This window comes from Gadus chalcogrammus, chromosome 3 (assembly GCF_026213295.1).
Source record: "Gadus chalcogrammus isolate NIFS_2021 chromosome 3, NIFS_Gcha_1.0, whole genome shotgun sequence".
Lineage (NCBI taxonomy): Eukaryota > Metazoa > Chordata > Actinopteri > Gadiformes > Gadidae > Gadus > Gadus chalcogrammus.
The window spans coordinates 27043096-27060048 of NC_079414.1; the positions used below are offsets into that span (position 1 = coordinate 27043096).

Sequence of the window (16953 nt, forward strand, 5' to 3'; positions counted from 1 at the left end):
AATCAGTGCACACGGGATACGTCAGTGCTGAACACATGCTCTGACTGTAACTGGTTGAGCGAACAGCAGTGTATGTACTGGTACCGGAGGGGCAGGGGGTGGTTGTTTTTTTGACAAATGTGCTATTTTGAGGATCTGGAAGATTAGAGCTAAATTAGAAAAACCCAAACACCTCATAGAGATTCAGATTGAAACAAAAATATTGTCCGCTTCATAAGCAACGGACGGGTCGTGACGCAAACACAAAATTTATTTGCCATTGAGTCCCGTTTCAAAACGGTGGCTTACTGTCTCCATCTAGTGGAGATCCAGTATTCACGGCCTCCGCGTCTGGTTGCCATGGCAGCCGGTTGCCTAGCAGCCGGATGTTGTCTCGCAGAAGAGCCGCGGTGGCGGGAGTCATCAATACAATGAAGACTTATGCCTGAATAATACATCTTGCGGTAAGGTTTTAGGTATGTAATTCAGGTTTAAAACAACGCGTCTTCTGATTCTGCAGACAGCAGATGTTTAAACGTTGCTGGGTCTTGTTCGTCTAACCATTAGATGGAGAAACCGAGACAGGCTGGAGGCCTGTGGAGCTGTTCCCGGCCGGCCACATACAGCCAGGAGACACAGAAGATGCTCAAGGGTAGGACGTTATATTCTGACCTGTACTTCATGATCTGTGTCTGTATTGTTTTGTTTCTCTGGCACTTAATTTACTTACTTATTGTATGTTGTACATCCTGGCACTTAATGTACACACTTATTGTATGTTGTACGTTCTGGCACTTAATGTACGCACTGCACTTGTGTAGCATCTTAGGATAGCTATCTTTGTTGTATACGGGGAATGGGTTAAGCTAATGATTGTAAGTACTTTGCATTTGGTTCTATGAACATCCTAACTGTACCGACAGAGATATATTGTTGTTCCTCCTTCTTCTGACAAATGTACCTATGATAAATCGCTTTGGATAAAAGCGTCTGCTAAATGCCCCAATTGTAAATGTATTGTTTCGTGATGTTTATTTGTCAGTTCTATTGAGGCCCCGATCGTGGTTTTATTGCGTCTTCATTGACGTCTCCCTTCTGCTTTCAGTGATGATGGAAGAGTCGAAGCTCACTAACTTCCAGCGAAGACAAATCACCAAGTCTTTGACCGGTGAGTTCAGGTAACATCAAATATTGTCCTACAGAAAACGTGGAACCAGTAGTCTGTCTATACCTGAGGCTCTGTCAGACCGGTACGTTTTATTGTGTAGTGGTCCTAACTAGAGGTGTTCCGATACTATTTTTTCCTTCCCTTTACCGATTCCGATTCCTGAACTGGAGTATCGGCTGATGCCGAGTTGTTTTTCCGTCATGGTAGCTCGAACGCACGTATGTCGGAGATGACGCGTTTCCCATTCCGACCCTCCTCCTCCGACCGGTAACGGACGCAGCGTAGCACCGTAGTGTTTGTGACGTTCTCTGCCTGTGTAGCAAGTGAGTCACGTGACGGTATCGGATCGGATCGTAGACTGGCGTACTCGCCGATAACCCCCCTCTGGGTCTCCGCAGACGGGGCCGCCCTGCCTCCCTCTCTCGGCCCCTCGTCGTCGGCCCCGGGCCCCCAGCAGCCAGAGCAGAAGGTCACGGGGACCCCGCAGAGAGACTACGTCCCGTCCCGGAGACGCAGCGAGCAGACCTGCCGCTCTGGAGACAGCTACCGCCGTGACGCCTTCCGCCCGCGTCCGACACGTACGTAACCACGGCGACGACGACACCACGAAAAGAGAGGGAGGCGGTGATGAGCTCATGGTGAAGCGAAACGATAGGGCTTTTATTTTGAAGGTTTCCGTCACTGACTGTATTGTATTGTCTGTACCGAGAACAGTTGTCCAGGAGAAAGAACACAAAAAGCATTATATTGTTTGTCACTTAACAAACTAACAGACCAGCAGCACAGACACCAAGATTTAGATTTTTTACAGTCTATGCCTGTGGCTTAGACCTTTGACCTGAGTCCAGGTGTAAGCTACCACCTGATGCTCATAAATTCTTTTCGCAGGTCACCTTCAACTCAAACGGTTAAAAAGTAAATAGATAAACTGTCCTATCGCAGCGGCTGAGCAAAGAACGCCAGCTCCCCGTTTAAACACCATCAATACCGCAGGAAGGCCCTGGCCAGTGGGAGACAGTGGACAGACAGCAACACTGCTTAGAAACACACTGGGAGCCAGTGAGCCAGTGGAAAACTAAAAGTAGATTGATATTCATGTTGTAGACTCAAATGAATGAAGCTGAAAAAAATGCAAACATCTGCGTCTCCCTGATATGACTGACATATATAATATACTTCAATTAAATGCAAGTACATTTCTTGGAAAAATCCATGAGTAGTATGACATTAGATTCATTGTCACGCTATTTCATAACTGCTTTATCATTCGTAGGAGATTTAGAAAAGGAGAAGAGCAGACTGCAATCGATTCTCGCCACAGGGAAAGACGAAACCAAACCCAAACCCAAACCCTCCCGCAGTGAAGCTCAGAGTCCAGAGACCATGGAGAAAGACGGATTCCAGGAAGGTACGCCTCTAGCCTGCTACTGGTTGATTAGAGAGGATAACTGTGTTTTCTTCTCGCCTTCACACCTGGTCCTTTACAACAACCCTTGACCCAGTGAAGGCTTGGTTAGGAACGTTAATCTGAACCATGTGAACATTCGACTCAAGCTCCAAGCAACAGCACAGTATATCAAAGCTATGATAACAAAGTTAGATACATAATCGTATCTGACTTCATCTTTTGATCTAAGGTTATATTTATTGCCAGCCGTCCACAAATGAATAATAAGTGTAAGTGTGCCTAAATTTAGCCCCATCTTCTGTAGTTGTGGATGAGATTGAAGAACGGAGGCAGTTCCTGGCCGATATGACAGCTCTCGGCCAGGAGAAGCTCTATCGCAACCTGATCAATACAGAGATCGCACAGGTAAATCTTGTACAGTGTTCAATGACATAACATGTCTGCAGTCAGCTCAGCCCAAGCGCTCTCTACATACATACATACATACATAACAGGCCCTGCTTCTTTACCCATCATTTAAATTGTAATAGGCTACAAGTCACATTATATCAAAATGCATCTTCCTTGACCAATGAAATGCAAGGATTTATTTATGTCTCCTGCTCATTTGTAGAAGATCCGAGAGCTGGAGCTGATGGATAAGACCCGCAGTGCTGCGTTGAGAGACATGACCTCCTAGAAGATCGGATTAAAGGACCAAGAGGAGATGGAAGAGGCAGCAAACCAGGAACAACATCTAGTTAAACGCGTCTCTGAGACACTTGGTGTTCGCAAGGATGAGTCAGACCTGAACGGTTCAGAGAACTGGATGCACTGGGAGAAGTAAAGACCAAACTGGGAGAAATGCTAGGACTATGAAGCAAACGTTGACCCAACCCATTGACCCATGACTCGTGTTGCTGCCCTGCCTCCTTCACCAGTAGACGTACGGAGTCCTCTCGGACTACAGGCTGCGCATAGCCGCCCAGACCACATAGCTTTGCTTCCGTGTGACACTGACAAGACGCATCTCCCTGCACAGCGCTAGGGTCAAATATGGCTACCGTACGGAGATGGAGAGATTGTCAAATAAAGAATTTGATGGCTTTTGTTCAACAGCTATGCATGGAGAGACCAGAGACAAACGTATGTAGAGACCAGAGACACCAGAGCATGGAGCATTATTCATTTAAGATGAAGGGCAAATTCATAGACGTAGAAACAGAAGCGCTAGATAAATGTACAAGAAGAGACAAAGTATCAATCATTTCTTTCAACACACAGGAACACTTAAATAAGATGGCACCTTGCGGTCATTAACATTAACAGTGTCAACACTGAGGTCAGTTTTACACGCTTTAAGGCAACAGTTTGCAAACAGATGCAGAACACATCGAGGTTGTAAAAATATAAATTAAAACAGTTGCATATTCAGGGAGGCTATTCTGACACTCCTCGTCGCAGCTTAAACATTGAATCCTAAAGTCTTTTAGTCTTTCCCTACATAAAATCAAACGGTATTTGCAGATTAGTCTTTTTTTTTTTTACATTCAAAATAGTTTATGAACACTCTAGTCACACACCAAAATAGAAATTGGTAGGATTAAAATACTCTTTTTACAAGCCTTATGCACACCGTCATCATTGGACATCTTATCAAAGCACGTATTAACGTCAGCCTTTCAATGCCACAGAACACAGCAAAAAGAAACAGGGGCACTGCAACACACACAAGGGTAGCCTAGCATCGCTAAACCATCGCTAAACCATCAGACACAACGGGAGCTGGTACATCCTCAGACCACGGGACAATTTGTAACCGTTCTCGTACCACATGTTACTAAACCGAAGGAATCGTCCTCCTCTCGTATCGGGGAACCGTTCATTCGAGGGAGTCTCTCGGGATTAAAATGACGTTGAATTCTTTCCGTGTTCTGCTTCTTGTTTTGTGTTCACTCGTTGCATCGTTAAAAGGTAGGCATTAGGAGAACGGGTTAGACTGTGCAATTAAGCCTACGATGAAATCTAAAAGTCGGTTAAAGAAATATCAGACGATATTTAAACGCTGCAGCTGTTAAGACAGCTTTTGAAAAAAAATCGAAATCGAAAATATATTAAAATCACAAAAAATGATGTTTTCTTTTAGCCAACCAGCTGGTAGAAGGTGAACCGAGGTTTGGGCCGCTTTACACCTCGGACGCACCTTAACTTATCTGGGGGAGTTCACCTTAACTCATCTGGTGGGGTTCACCTTAACCCATCTGGGGGGGTTCACCTCAACTCATCTGGTGGGGTTCACCTTAACTCATCTGGTGGGGTTCACCTCAACTCATCTGGTGGGGTTCACCTCAACTCATCTGGTGGGGTTCACCTTAACTCATCTGGTGGGGTTCACCTCAACTCATCTGGTGGGGTTCACCTTAACTCATCTGGTGGGGTTCACCTTAACTCATCGGGTGGGGTTCGCCTTAACTCATCGGGAGGGGTTCACCTTAACTCATCGGGTGGGGTTCTAGCTAGCACTGTACAGGAGAGGTCCAGTCGTCCCCCCCCTTGGACGCCCTGGGACGGCCTTGGACGCCCTGGGGTTCAGCTCTTGTCTTTGCGGGGGCTGGGGGTTTGGCTGGGGTCCCCCTTGTGGCTCAGGCGCTTCAACACCTTCATTGGCTTGAACTTGGCCGCTTTCTTCTTCTTCTTCTTCTCCTTGTCCTTCGCCTCGCCGTCGGGCTCCTTGTGGAAGTCTGAGGAGAGACAAGAGGAGCATGAAGCAGGGCTGGAGAGACAAGAGGAGCACGAAGCAGGGCCGGAGAGACAAGAGCACGAAGCAGGGCTGGAGAGACAAGAGGAGCACGAAGCAGGGCTGGAGAGACAAGAGGAGGCTCACACTCATGTTTGCATATTTATCAGATTAGCGTCACGGATCTCTGATGCGTGCGGGACGCAGAAGGGGGATTTGACCTTTAAACTGCACTTACACATCCCTACGGATTAAACTACCATTAACTGGGAGTGGTTTATTCCTTTCGATTATAAAACAATTTCTAATTGTGTATTGTTATTGGCCCACCTAGTCCAGGCCAACAGCAATACACTTACAGGCTCCGAGAAAGTGATGAACCAGCACTGAATGTTTCCACTGATCGCTCCGTTATTAAAGTGCTCCAACAGGGGTGACGGGGGGGGGGGGGTGGTTGGAGGGGGATAGCAGAGTCAGCATCTCACCTTTCTTCTTCAGCATGTCCGCCATCAGCTTATCCTCCTCTTCGTCCCTGCAGCAGAGGATGTGATGGTTAGCGTAACAACATGTGTGAAGGACTATGGGAAGGACGGCTAAGGTTCAGTTACAATAAATGTAATAATCAGCTACATTCTCAAAGGGCTTAACAGGCCATAGGTGTATGGGAACCCCCTGACCCTAGCCCCCAAGAGGGCCAGGAAAAACTCCCTTAATTAGCTAGGGAGAAATCTAGAGAAGGAACGCTGAATGGGGGATCCCTCCTTCAGAGTGGGGGGATCCCTCCTTCAGAGTGGGGGGTCCCTCCTTCAGAGTGGGGGGGATCCCTCCTTCAGAGTGGGGGATCCCTCCTTCAGAGTGGGGGGTCCCTCCTTCAGAGTGGGGGGTCCCTCCTTCAGAGGGGGGGGGTGAGGAGGGCTATGGGGGCCATATGGACTCACCTCTGTCGGTCCTGGTCCATGTTGTTGATGATCTGGTTCCTCTGCTCGATGACGGTGACCAGGTCGGCCATGAGCTCCTGCTCCCGGGTGCGGTCTGCCTCACTCCAGTCTTTCTCTGAGGTGGGGGGGGGGGGGCAGACATTGCCAGGTTGGGTTGCCATGTTGGGATGCCATTAAGGGATTTCAGCAGTCTCAACGTTAAGGCCTTTTGTCCACAGACTTATACATACTATTCTTAAATTGACAATTTATGTTATAAATTTAAAAGAAGAATAATTCATTCATTCAAACACGTTCACACACCGACGGCGGTGTCAGCCACACGAGTCAGTCAGGGTGAGGCGTCTCGCTCAGGGACACCTCGACACTCCGCTAGGAGGAGCCGGGGATCGAACTAGCAACCTTCAGGTTACCAGCCGACCCGCTCTACCTCCTGAGCCACATGCCGCCCCCACGAAGAGAGCGGCACTATGTTCAGCGACGTCGTAATGCAGGTCCTCTGCGGGGTCTGTGGGCGGAGACCTACCGGGTTTGTTGAGGAGACAGCGGAGCTCGTACTCCACGTCGGCCTGCCTCTCCTCCAGGTTCTGCTGCTTCGACCTGGGGCCACAAGGGAGAACATCACCAGTCAGCTGCTAAACACCTCCCAACACACCTTTAAAACGGTCTCCTCTCCTCGGTTATTGTCACACTTTTTATGTCTGCAATATTCACACACACACACACACACACACACACACACACACACACACACACACACACACACACACACACACACACACACACACACACACACACACACACACACACACACACACACACACACACACACACACACACACAGAGAGGAAATGCCGGACACTTGAGTGGGAAACTGTTCTGTACTCCCTCTGAGCTAAATTCACTTTTATTATTATTCAAGTTGAAGTCTGTTGTTGATAATATGTTGATAAAGCAATATCTATCACTGGGAAAGAGAAGATGTAGAAATTCATTCATTGGTGTGTAGCAACTATTACACTTTCCCTTTTCTAACTATGACTTTGATTACCATTTGGACTTTACTGTGTTACATGTGTCTGAGGACTTGGAACTGCCCTGTACATCTAAGCTGTAAGATGTGTGTGCGCAGGCAGGCGGTGTCCGGGGCAGACGTACGTGTAGACCAGCTCGGCCTCGCGGCGCACCAGCAGGTGTTTGTCGTGGATCAGGGTGAACCACTCCACCAGGAGGCGCTCCTCCTCCTCGTCTGGAACACAGAGGGGCGTGATGAGTTACCCTGGCCCCCCAGACCAGTAGACCCCCCAGTGGGGGGGGCGTGATGAGTTACTCTGGCCCCCCGGACCAGTAGACCCCCCAGTGGGGGGGGCGGATGAGTTACCCTAGCCCCCGGACCAGTGGACCTCCCAGTGGGGGGGCCAGGGTGAGTTACCCTGGCCCCCCCGCCCAGTGGACCTCCCAGTGAGTGTTTGGGGGGGGGGGTTAGCCTAGCAGGTCCCCCATCGAAGGAGTTAAACCAAGAGATAACACCAAGCTCTCTCCAATCAAACCAACTCTAGTGACCAGATTGATAAACCAGTTTCCTCTCCCATGCAGCGAGACTGTAGCCCTTCTACTAGGCCTCTCTACCGTCACAGAACATGAGATCAGTTCACGTCAAAGCCCCCTCCTCTCACCTCAACACCACTGTTACAGCCTCATCACTACAACCCACTTGGAGGTTTCATTCTTAAAGCTGCAGCCATTTCATTTTGGTTTCTGCCCTCATGTATCGTTTCATATTCTATCCGATTGCTGTGATTCTATTGATGTGATTCTATCTGATTGCATGGAGTTTTTGTATTGTCTGGTCATCCTTCCTCTGGAGTCAGACTTCACCGTCTCACTGCCTCTGCACGGCTGCAGCGTGGCTCTCTGAGGAATTTCCGATACTGGTACCAGTCTCTCTAGTTCCTAGACGCTGCCATAAATGAGGCTATCGGTGAGTACCCAAGTCCATGCCCCGATCAGATACCATCACATGGCGAGCTCATTTACCACCCAGGCAGAGAGCATCACTAACACGACGGCGTGATGCTGCGTTCGTTAACGGCCGGAGGTGGAAAGTCGGAACGGGAAACGTCTCATATCCGACCTGCGCGTGTTCGAGGAACCGAGTCGGAAAAAAACATGACAACTTGACAAAAAAATTAAATATACACAATAATACAAATGTATTATTGTAATTATAAATGTAAATGATCTAGTTCTGAAAAAAGCTACACGAAAATACATTGCGGTCACATCGTAAGAGAAGGGAATCGGAAAGGGCAAAAAAAAGTGGTATGGAACCATCTGTACTGGTAACTGTTATGGGACCCTCTGTACTGGTTCTGGGACCCTCTGTACTGGTTCTGGGACCCTCTGTACTGGTAACTGTTATGGGACCCTCTGTACTGGTTATGGGACCCTCTGTACTGGTAACCGTTATGGGACCCTCTGTACTGGTTCTGGGACCCTCTGTACTGGTTCTGGGACCCTCTGTACTGGTTCTGGGACCCTCTGTACTGGTTCTGGGACCCTCTGTACTGGTTCTGGGACCCTCTGTACTGGTTCTGGGACCCTCTGTACTGGTTCTGGGACCCTCTGTACTGGTTCTGGGACCCTCTGTACTGGGACCCTCTGTACTGGTAAGGTCCCACCACGTGTGCGTACCGCTGGGGTTGTCTCTGAGCTTGGTCTCCAGCTCCACTCCTCTCTGCTCCAGATGATCCAGCTGCTGCTCCAACCCTCTCATCTCATCGTGGATGTCCTCCACTGGGATGTACTGGTCGGACTGGACCTGGGCACCACACACACACACACACACACACACACACACACACACACACACACACACACACACACACACACACACACACACACACACACACACACACACACACACACACACACACACACACACACACACACACACACACACACACACACACAGCTATGAATCAGCAGCTTATCCAACATGTGCTACATGAGTTAACTCCATGTGTTGTAACATGCAGGGTTTCTTTATACGACTAATCCTACCGTGTGACTGAGTACTGAGCAGTTTAGCCCGTTCACTTATCCAGACGACTCCAGTCTGTGGTTATAGATCGTTATCGTTTCTCATCCTCTTCCTGATCCAAAGCGCTGCCTGCTCTAAACATGATGCATCACCAAACCGCCAGCTCTGAGTCTATCAATACCCAGTCGACGTCCGTTATGAAGTGACCGAGGCGCCGGGCTGCAGACAGCTGGTCTAATTCTGTTCGACATCATCATTCGTCTACGTCGAGGGCCCAGTCTGCTAGATCCACTCCCTTGTCAGAGCAGAAGGCCGATAGAGACTCATGTTGCTGCCGCTCCATGAACACACAACAAGCTCCAGCGGCTGTTCCACCCAAGTCAAGGCGCAGAGTGTGCGTCGGTCAGACCACATTCCCCGGCTTGAGCGCTCCGCTCAACTACTTCAGCTGGACACCTGGTACCCCCATCGCTAAGAGTGAGCGAAGGTCTTCCGCAAGAGACTCAAGAGCTCACCTAGACTCTGCAAAGCCTCCCCCCTTAACCCCCACCGCCAAACCTCCCTCTTACGCACTGAGTGAACGTTGCACGTCCTGGCACTTAAAAACAGAAATTAGCCTTGTGTAGCGTCTTACCCTAGCTGTCTGTGTTGCATACGGGGAATGGGTTAACCTAGTGATGGTTAGTGCTTGGCACTTGGTTCTATGAACATCCTTACTGTACCGACAGAGATATATTGTTGTTTCTCTTTCTTCTGACAAATGGACTTATTGTAAGATGCTTCGGATAAAAGCGTCGGCTAAATGCCCCAAATGTAAATGTATTGTTTCGTGATGTTGATTTGTCAGTTCTATTGAGGCCCCGATCGTGGTTTTATTTGACGTCTCCCTTCTGCTTTCAGTGATGATGGAAGAGTCGAAGCTCACTAACTTCCAGCGAGGACAAATCACCAAGTCTTTGACCGGTGGAAAACAGGAAAATCAATTATTGCCCTACAGAAAACGTGGTACCAGTAGTCTGTCTATACGTGAGGCTCTGTCAGACCGGTACCTTTTATTGTGTGGTCCTAACTAGAGATGTTCAGATAAAATTTTTTCCTTGCCTTTACCGATTCCTGAACTGGAGTATCGACTATCGGTATCGGTGGTGATGTGGTTCCTCATGGCGTCCGCGTCCAGCCTACCTTGCGTTTGATGAGGGGGAAGCCGTGTCCCGGGGCGGGCGGTCTGGCAGGCCGGGGGCCTCGCGGGGGTCTGGTCTTCGTGGCGCCGTCAGACGGAGAGGCCTTCCTGTTGAACGGGTTCTCCTTAAACGGTCGCTGCGGGGAACACGGTTCTAGCGTCAGTGAGTGTGGAGTGCGGACGACCGTCCGACCCGCCCCATCACAGGCGCCATGTGGCTCAGGAGGTAGAGCGGGTCGGCTGGTGACCAGAAGGTCGCTGGTTCGATCCCCGGCTCCTCCTAGCTGAGTGTGGAGGTGTCCCTGAGCGAGACGCCTCACCCTGACTGCTCCTGACCAGCTGGCTGTCGCCCTGCGGGGCTGACTCCGCCGTCGGGGCGTGAATGTGTGCGTGAATGGGTGAATGTTTGGCAGTATGCTATCATTGTCCACACGTTGCTCTGTTCGTGTTCGTGCTTGTTTGTGTTGTTACTGAATTAGCAGCAGTCTACATTTCCACTACACACTTCTCCCTTTTAATTCATTATTCTGTATGTTCTACCTTCACGTCAGCCCCGCCCCCTAACACACGATGTGCCCCGCCCTTCACGTTTCGCCCCGCCCCCTAACACACGCTGGGCCCCGCCCTTCACGGTCAGCCCCGCCCCCTAATACATGCTGGGCCCCGCCCTTAACGGTCAGCCCCGCCCCCTAATACATGCTGGGCCCCGCCCTTAACGGTCGGCCCCGCCCCCTAACACACGATGGGCCCCGCCCTTCACGGTCGGCCCGCCCCCTAACACACGCTGGGCCCCGCCCTTCACGGTCAGCCCCGCCCCCTAATACATGCTGGGCCCCGCCCTTAACGGTCGGCCCCGCCCCCTAACACATGCTGGGCCCCGCCCTCACCTTGCTGTTGCCGGCGGGGGTCTCCGAGGCCAGGGGGCTCGGGGTCGCCGTCGGGGGGCGCGGCGGCGGCGGATGCCTGGGGCTCCTCGCCGCCTCGCTCCGATTGGTCTGAGGGGTGGCCGGCGCCGAGCTGGTATTGGTCGGCACGTCGGCAGGGGAGGAGCCTAGAGAGAGGCGGGGCTCGTCGGAGCAGGAGGACGGGGAGGCGGGGGGGGAGCTGATGGAGGGCTCCGAGGCACTCTTGGTGAAGGGGAGCTCCAGGTGGGGGCCCCGGCTGGGGGAGGGTCCCCGGGGGGAGGGTCCCCGGGGGGAGTGGCCCCGGGGGGAGTGGCCCCGGGGGGAGGGGCCATGGTCCGAGCCGGAGGAGAGGCTCTCGGCGCTCAGTGCTGGGGAGGGGGAGCAAGAGGAAGGCTGGGAGTCAGGGGGGGCTGAAGGTCAGGGTGAGGGTGAAGGGGGCGGAGTCAGAGGGAAGGCAGGGAGACGAAAGGGGGAGGAGTTAATGAATGGTTCACTTAAAACACAACATGTCCGCTGCCCATCCCCTTGTCCCCATGGAGACGGCCCCACCCACCTGGGATGGCCGACGGGGTCTCGGGGGCCGGGGGGGCCCTTGGGGCCCTGGGGGCGGCCCTCTTCCTGGCCACGCCCCCCCCGGGGCTGGAGGAGCGCGAGGTGGCCCCCCCACCGGAGGGCGTGTCCGCAGCTTCCGCCTCCGTTGCCTGGGTGATGCTGTACCACGGGTGGACAGCCGCCGCCACCGTCGGCACGGCAACGGCCTCTTCCTCCTCCTCGGCGACGCCGCCTTCCTCATCCTCATCCTCGTCGAAGGGGTTGGCGGGGGCCGGCTTGGGGGGCAGGCCGGGTCGCGACCCCGCGACCTTCAGGGAGGTCACAGAGCCCGCGCGGGGGGGCGTCGCCAGGCCAGCTGGCGGGGGGGGAGGGGCCGGCTTCTTCTTTGATTCTGATTGGACCAGGGCAAGCCAGGGAGGGTCTTTGGGTTTAGGGGAGTCAATTGATTGGCTGGAGATGAAGACACACAAACAACAACACACAGAAGGGGTGTCATACCGGGGAGGAGGACACACACACACACACACACACACACACACACACACACACACACACACACACACACACACACACACACACACACACACACACACACACACACACACACACACACACACACACACACACACACACACACACACACACACACGTGGATGCAGTGCGGGTCACATGATGTAAACACGGTGCAGAATGGAGTCGTCCAGTGAGTACGGAGGGATGGAGGGAACATGATGGAGCCCAGAGGGAGGCTGCAGACGGCCGGCTCACCTGCCAGGAGAGTGGGACCGTTCCCGGGGCTTCGGCGGCAGCCGAGGCTTCTGACGCTCACCTGCCGGTCGGAGAACGACAACAGACCGTCAGCAACCAAACGCCATTTCTTCATTTACATTGAGTGCGTTTAGCCGACGCTTTTATCCAAAGCGTCTAACAATAAGTCCATTTGTCAGGAGAAAGAGAAACAACAATACATCTCTGTGGGTACAGTAAGGATGTTCATAGAACCAAGTACCAAGCACTAACCATCACTAGGTTAACCCATTCCCCGTATACAGCAGAGATAGCGAGGGTAAGATGCTACACGATGCTAAGCACTGTTTTTAAGTGCCAGGACGTACAACACACAATAAGTTCAAACGAGAAGAGCACATTATCGTCACACACCTTTGACCTGCTGGCGTTCTGGAGGGGGCTGTGGGCGGGCCCTGGGGGCGGGGCGAGGAGGGGGCGTGGCCTCAGGAACCCTGCGTGGCGCCGGCACCGGCACTGGCCGGGGGACCCCCCCCGGGGGACCCACGGGGGCCGGGGGCGTGTCATCGTTAGACGTCTCTTTGGCTGGTGTCTGGATAACCTCCTTCTCCTCCTCGTTCTTGGCCTCCTCTTCCTCCTCCTCATCGTCGCTGTCCCCGAAGGGGTTGGGCGGGACCGACGGTTCCTCCTCCTCGATGATCAGAGCGTCTGATTGGGCAGTCGCGGGCGTGGGCGACGGCGTGACCTCTGACGGACAGTCGCTAGGCAACACGTTCCGATCCGACGAGGCGACCGCGGGCGAGGTGACCGCGGCCGAGACGACCGCGGGCGAGGTGACCGCGGGCGAGGTGACCGCGGGGGAGGTGACCGCGGGGGCGGCTGCCATTTCCCGCTCGCTCTCGGGAGGCGGGTCTTCTTGGCGTGACGGGGATCGACCAATCCGGGCGGAGCGAGCTTCGGCGGGCCGCTGGCTCAGGTCCGGCCGTCCGTTCTGATTGGCTAAGGCAGGCCGGTTGAAGTGGTGCGTGCAGATCAGAGAGCCGGACTCCTTGCCCATCTTGTAGGAGCCGGGGAGCAAAGTGCTGCTGCACTCGATGCACCTGAGCGGAACCAGAGGAACCAGAAGAACCAGTAGAACACTCATTAACATGGAACCGGTTCAGGACCCGGAGAACGAGTCCCGATTCAAGTGGATTAGAATTGCGTCGCGTTCATTTGTTTTGTTCCATCAGGGAAAATTGCCTACACTTTAGATTTATGTTAGGAAGCTACGGTTTACGTTATGAATCCATTCACAAGAAAACCCAAAACTAACTGTTTTAGAAATAGAATCAGAAGATAAGATAAGATATACTTTATTCATCTCAGCAGAGAAATGTAGGTGTTCCAGCAGCCAGCATACATACACACTACACAACACATGTACACATGCATATCCCATCTGAACAAAACCATGAGCCCACAATACCTAGCTAATAACTCATCAATTTAAAAATAACTGTATACATTCTCCCTCCCTCCCAACCTAGAGATACATGCCTCCCTCTCTCTAACTGAGAGCGGTTGAGATGGTTTGCATTGCCACTGTTGCCATGGAGTCTGATATCGAGGCTAGTCGACAGACCTCTTTGCTGTGTAGATTCCTTTAACTGTGTTGCAGCCTTTCAGAGATAGCCCCTTCCCCCAGAGTGTATTGCAGGGAAACTTGGCCTCCCCCGCCGGAACTGACTCCAGCCGTGACCAAGCCTAAACTCTCCTTTGTCTCACTGAATGTATTCTTGGTAACTTAACTGCCTGTACTTTCCCATGGCCACGCTCTAAAATTAAATCAAATATCTCGCTGGCCGAAGCGTCCAAAAGATAAGTCATTCTTCCTCACAAATCAACCCATCTTCAAATGCGATAAGGTGAAATATGTGTGAATCTGGTCCTCGTTACACATACACTTAACAATTCACTACACATCATTACTTATTATTACAACGTTTTTATTTTAATTGTATTCCGATTATTATCATTTATCATTGCGATCTACTGATGCTGCAACTTACTTTTACTCATTTTTTATTTTACTTATCTTTATTTAATTTATCTTGCATCGTTGCCGCTATGTGTCTGTTGAGGAGCCAGGCCTAAGAACCGTCCTCGTGTGTATTTATTGTCGTCCAATCAGGTGTAAGATGAGCGGGTCCTCACCTGAAGCAGTTGCGGTGGTAGAGCTTCCCGTCCACCATGAACCTCTGCACCAGGTGGACGTGCTTCAGGCAGGCGGTGCAGGCGCTGCTCAGAGTGCTGCTCTTCAGCCTCGGGGCGTCCAAACCGGTCTGGGCAGGCTGGGGCCACGCAGAGTGGTGGTGGGGGGGGGGGGGGGTGGAGGATATGGAGAGGTGGGGGTGAGGGGGGGTGGAGGGGTGGAGATCAAACACGGAGTCAGGATTCGAGGATGTGGATTCTTGATTCTGATTGGCTAGTTGTTGGGCTAGGCCCGTGTCGATTGGGCGGCTGCGTGGTCCAACCCACTTTGGTCTATTTGTTTTCCTAGTATTTTTCCGGTTTTGGCCGGAACATTTGAACCCAGGAAAAAAAGGTACATGGGCTTTTGGGAGACGTTCTGATCTCAGTAACCCAGACGGTTTTAAGGGCACTCACGTTTGATTGTCATTTAGGCAATGCACAAAATAAATGTGTTTAAAAAAGCAAAACAAATCCCAAATGTGCACACAGTGATTGGACGGTAAGAAACGGTTTTTCATTTTGTATAAAAAAGGAGATGGGTAAAATAACTTAATAAAATAAAAGACTATCCTCATAGCCTAGCCCCCCCCTCCCCCAGGCTAGTGCCTGGGCGGGGGGCCGCAGCACGGGGGGGGCACGAGAGGTGAAGAGGAGGATGAAGAGCAGGAGGAAGAGGGGAAGGAGGAGTGGGTCTCCATCTGAAAATGGGGCGCAGGAGGAAGAGGAGGAAGAGGAAGCCAGAGTATGAAAGAAAGATGAACGGAGAAGGGGAGGATGAAGAGGCATGCGGAAAACAGAAGTAGAGAGAGGATACAGAAGGCTATCTCCATTGACCTGTGGCGTCATCACTTTCTCCCAGCTCATGCTGGTCAAGACCTGAAACCACGTGAGGCTGCCATGACCCCCGCTTCAGAGCCTGGGTCGAACAAGGACATGCCAGAGTGATGGACAGAGCCCTCCGCCCGTCAGCATAAAGAATACGCCGAATTAAAGTGAGGAAAAACACAAAAGATGTTGTCAACGGATATATCTGTGCCGGAATCAAAAGACACGACTATCACACGTTACAATATGTCACAAACAAGCCGATCGACATTGCGTCAACTATTCCAGTTTCGCTTTAAAGTGCGCCATGAGTCAGTTCTGCCGTTGCAATCACATCGCTCTCTTTTTGTTTTTAACTTAGTGGAATGCTGACAGACGAGCACAAAAGTGGACAAACAGGATCTTTCACTGTCCATATATTGTGTTCGACCAGTCACCTGTAAAGTATCTGTGAGGGTGACCAGAAACAAACTCGGCCAGCAGTAATAAATTGTCAAGGGATTTGTTAAGGTTTTCAAATCAACAATGTTTCGGCTGCTGTTGAAATTCACTGATTGAAAACAAACATGCACCATCAGGAATGAGTTACCACAGCAGAATATCTCTGTGTCCAAACTGATTTAGAATATTCTGATATGTCTTTGAATTGAAGGTGATGATCAGGATCAGGATTATGATCATATCAGCAGAACAGGAACAGTGCGAGTTGTGTGAACGGGGTTAGGTGAGAGAACCAGTGATCCCTAAAATAAGGAAGTCACAATAGGATGACATTGCACTAAAGTTGTTCTCTATTGAACTCTGACAAAGAGTGCGTCAGGGAGATTGCTGATCGACCGATCAGACCTTATGTGTTCGTTAGTCAGCTTACACTTTACCCATCATTCACTCAAACCCCTGGCCCAGATTTGAGCCGGTTATTTATCGTTAATAAGCATATAGAAGGGTGGCATGTGGCCCAGGGGGAGAGCGGGTCGGCTGGTAACCGGAAGGTTGCTAGTTCGATCCCCGGCTCCTCCTAGCTGAGTGTGGAGGTGTCCCTGAGCGAGACGCCTCACCCTGACTGCTCCTGACCAGCTGGCTGTCGCCTGGCAGGGTTGCAGGTCAGTGAGTGAACGTGTGAATGAATGGGTGAATGTTAGGCGATATCGTAAAGCGCTTTGAGAGGCCACTGGTTAGAACAGCGCGGCATAAATTCAGTCCATTTACCAATCAACACTCTCCTTTATGGATATTCAAATGTTATAATCTAAAAGC

General features: G+C 51.4%; 2 protein-coding genes across 4 annotated transcripts in view; one reads left to right on the forward strand and one right to left on the reverse strand.

Annotated features, from left to right (window-relative positions):
* On the forward strand, positions 1 to 4594 carry c3h22orf23 (chromosome 3 C22orf23 homolog). Of its 3 annotated transcripts, none has more exons than XM_056587074.1 (7): positions 1 to 455; positions 547 to 631; positions 1085 to 1147; positions 1546 to 1725; positions 2421 to 2555; positions 2860 to 2960; positions 3169 to 4593. In XM_056587074.1, the coding sequence occupies exons 2-7, from the start codon at positions 547 to 549 to the stop codon at positions 3232 to 3234; spliced, it is 630 nt and encodes a 209-aa protein (XP_056443049.1). In that variant the 5' UTR covers positions 1 to 455; the 3' UTR covers positions 3235 to 4593. The 3 variants fall into 3 exon arrangements, with proteins under 3 accessions (XP_056443049.1, XP_056443047.1, XP_056443048.1); XM_056587072.1 differs by having other exon boundaries at positions 39 to 455; positions 2845 to 2960; positions 3169 to 4594; XM_056587073.1 differs by having other exon boundaries at positions 39 to 443; positions 2845 to 2960; positions 3169 to 4594.
* Positions 1808 to 16953, reverse strand: part of micall1a (MICAL-like 1a) — a 22660-nt gene continuing 7514 nt past the window's right edge. The window contains exons 6-17 of the mRNA XM_056587068.1: positions 14833 to 14969; positions 13051 to 13736; positions 12658 to 12718; positions 11891 to 12339; positions 11320 to 11747; positions 10435 to 10569; positions 8904 to 9030; positions 7368 to 7458; positions 6736 to 6809; positions 6210 to 6324; positions 5757 to 5803; positions 1808 to 5275 (exon numbers count right to left, since the gene is read on the reverse strand). Of these exons, the coding sequence (XP_056443043.1) occupies positions 5124 to 5275; positions 5757 to 5803; positions 6210 to 6324; positions 6736 to 6809; positions 7368 to 7458; positions 8904 to 9030; positions 10435 to 10569; positions 11320 to 11747; positions 11891 to 12339; positions 12658 to 12718; positions 13051 to 13736; positions 14833 to 14969 (2502 nt within the window). The 3' untranslated portion in view covers positions 1808 to 5123. The remainder of the gene's footprint in view (positions 5276 to 5756; positions 5804 to 6209; positions 6325 to 6735; positions 6810 to 7367; positions 7459 to 8903; positions 9031 to 10434; positions 10570 to 11319; positions 11748 to 11890; positions 12340 to 12657; positions 12719 to 13050; positions 13737 to 14832; positions 14970 to 16953) is intronic.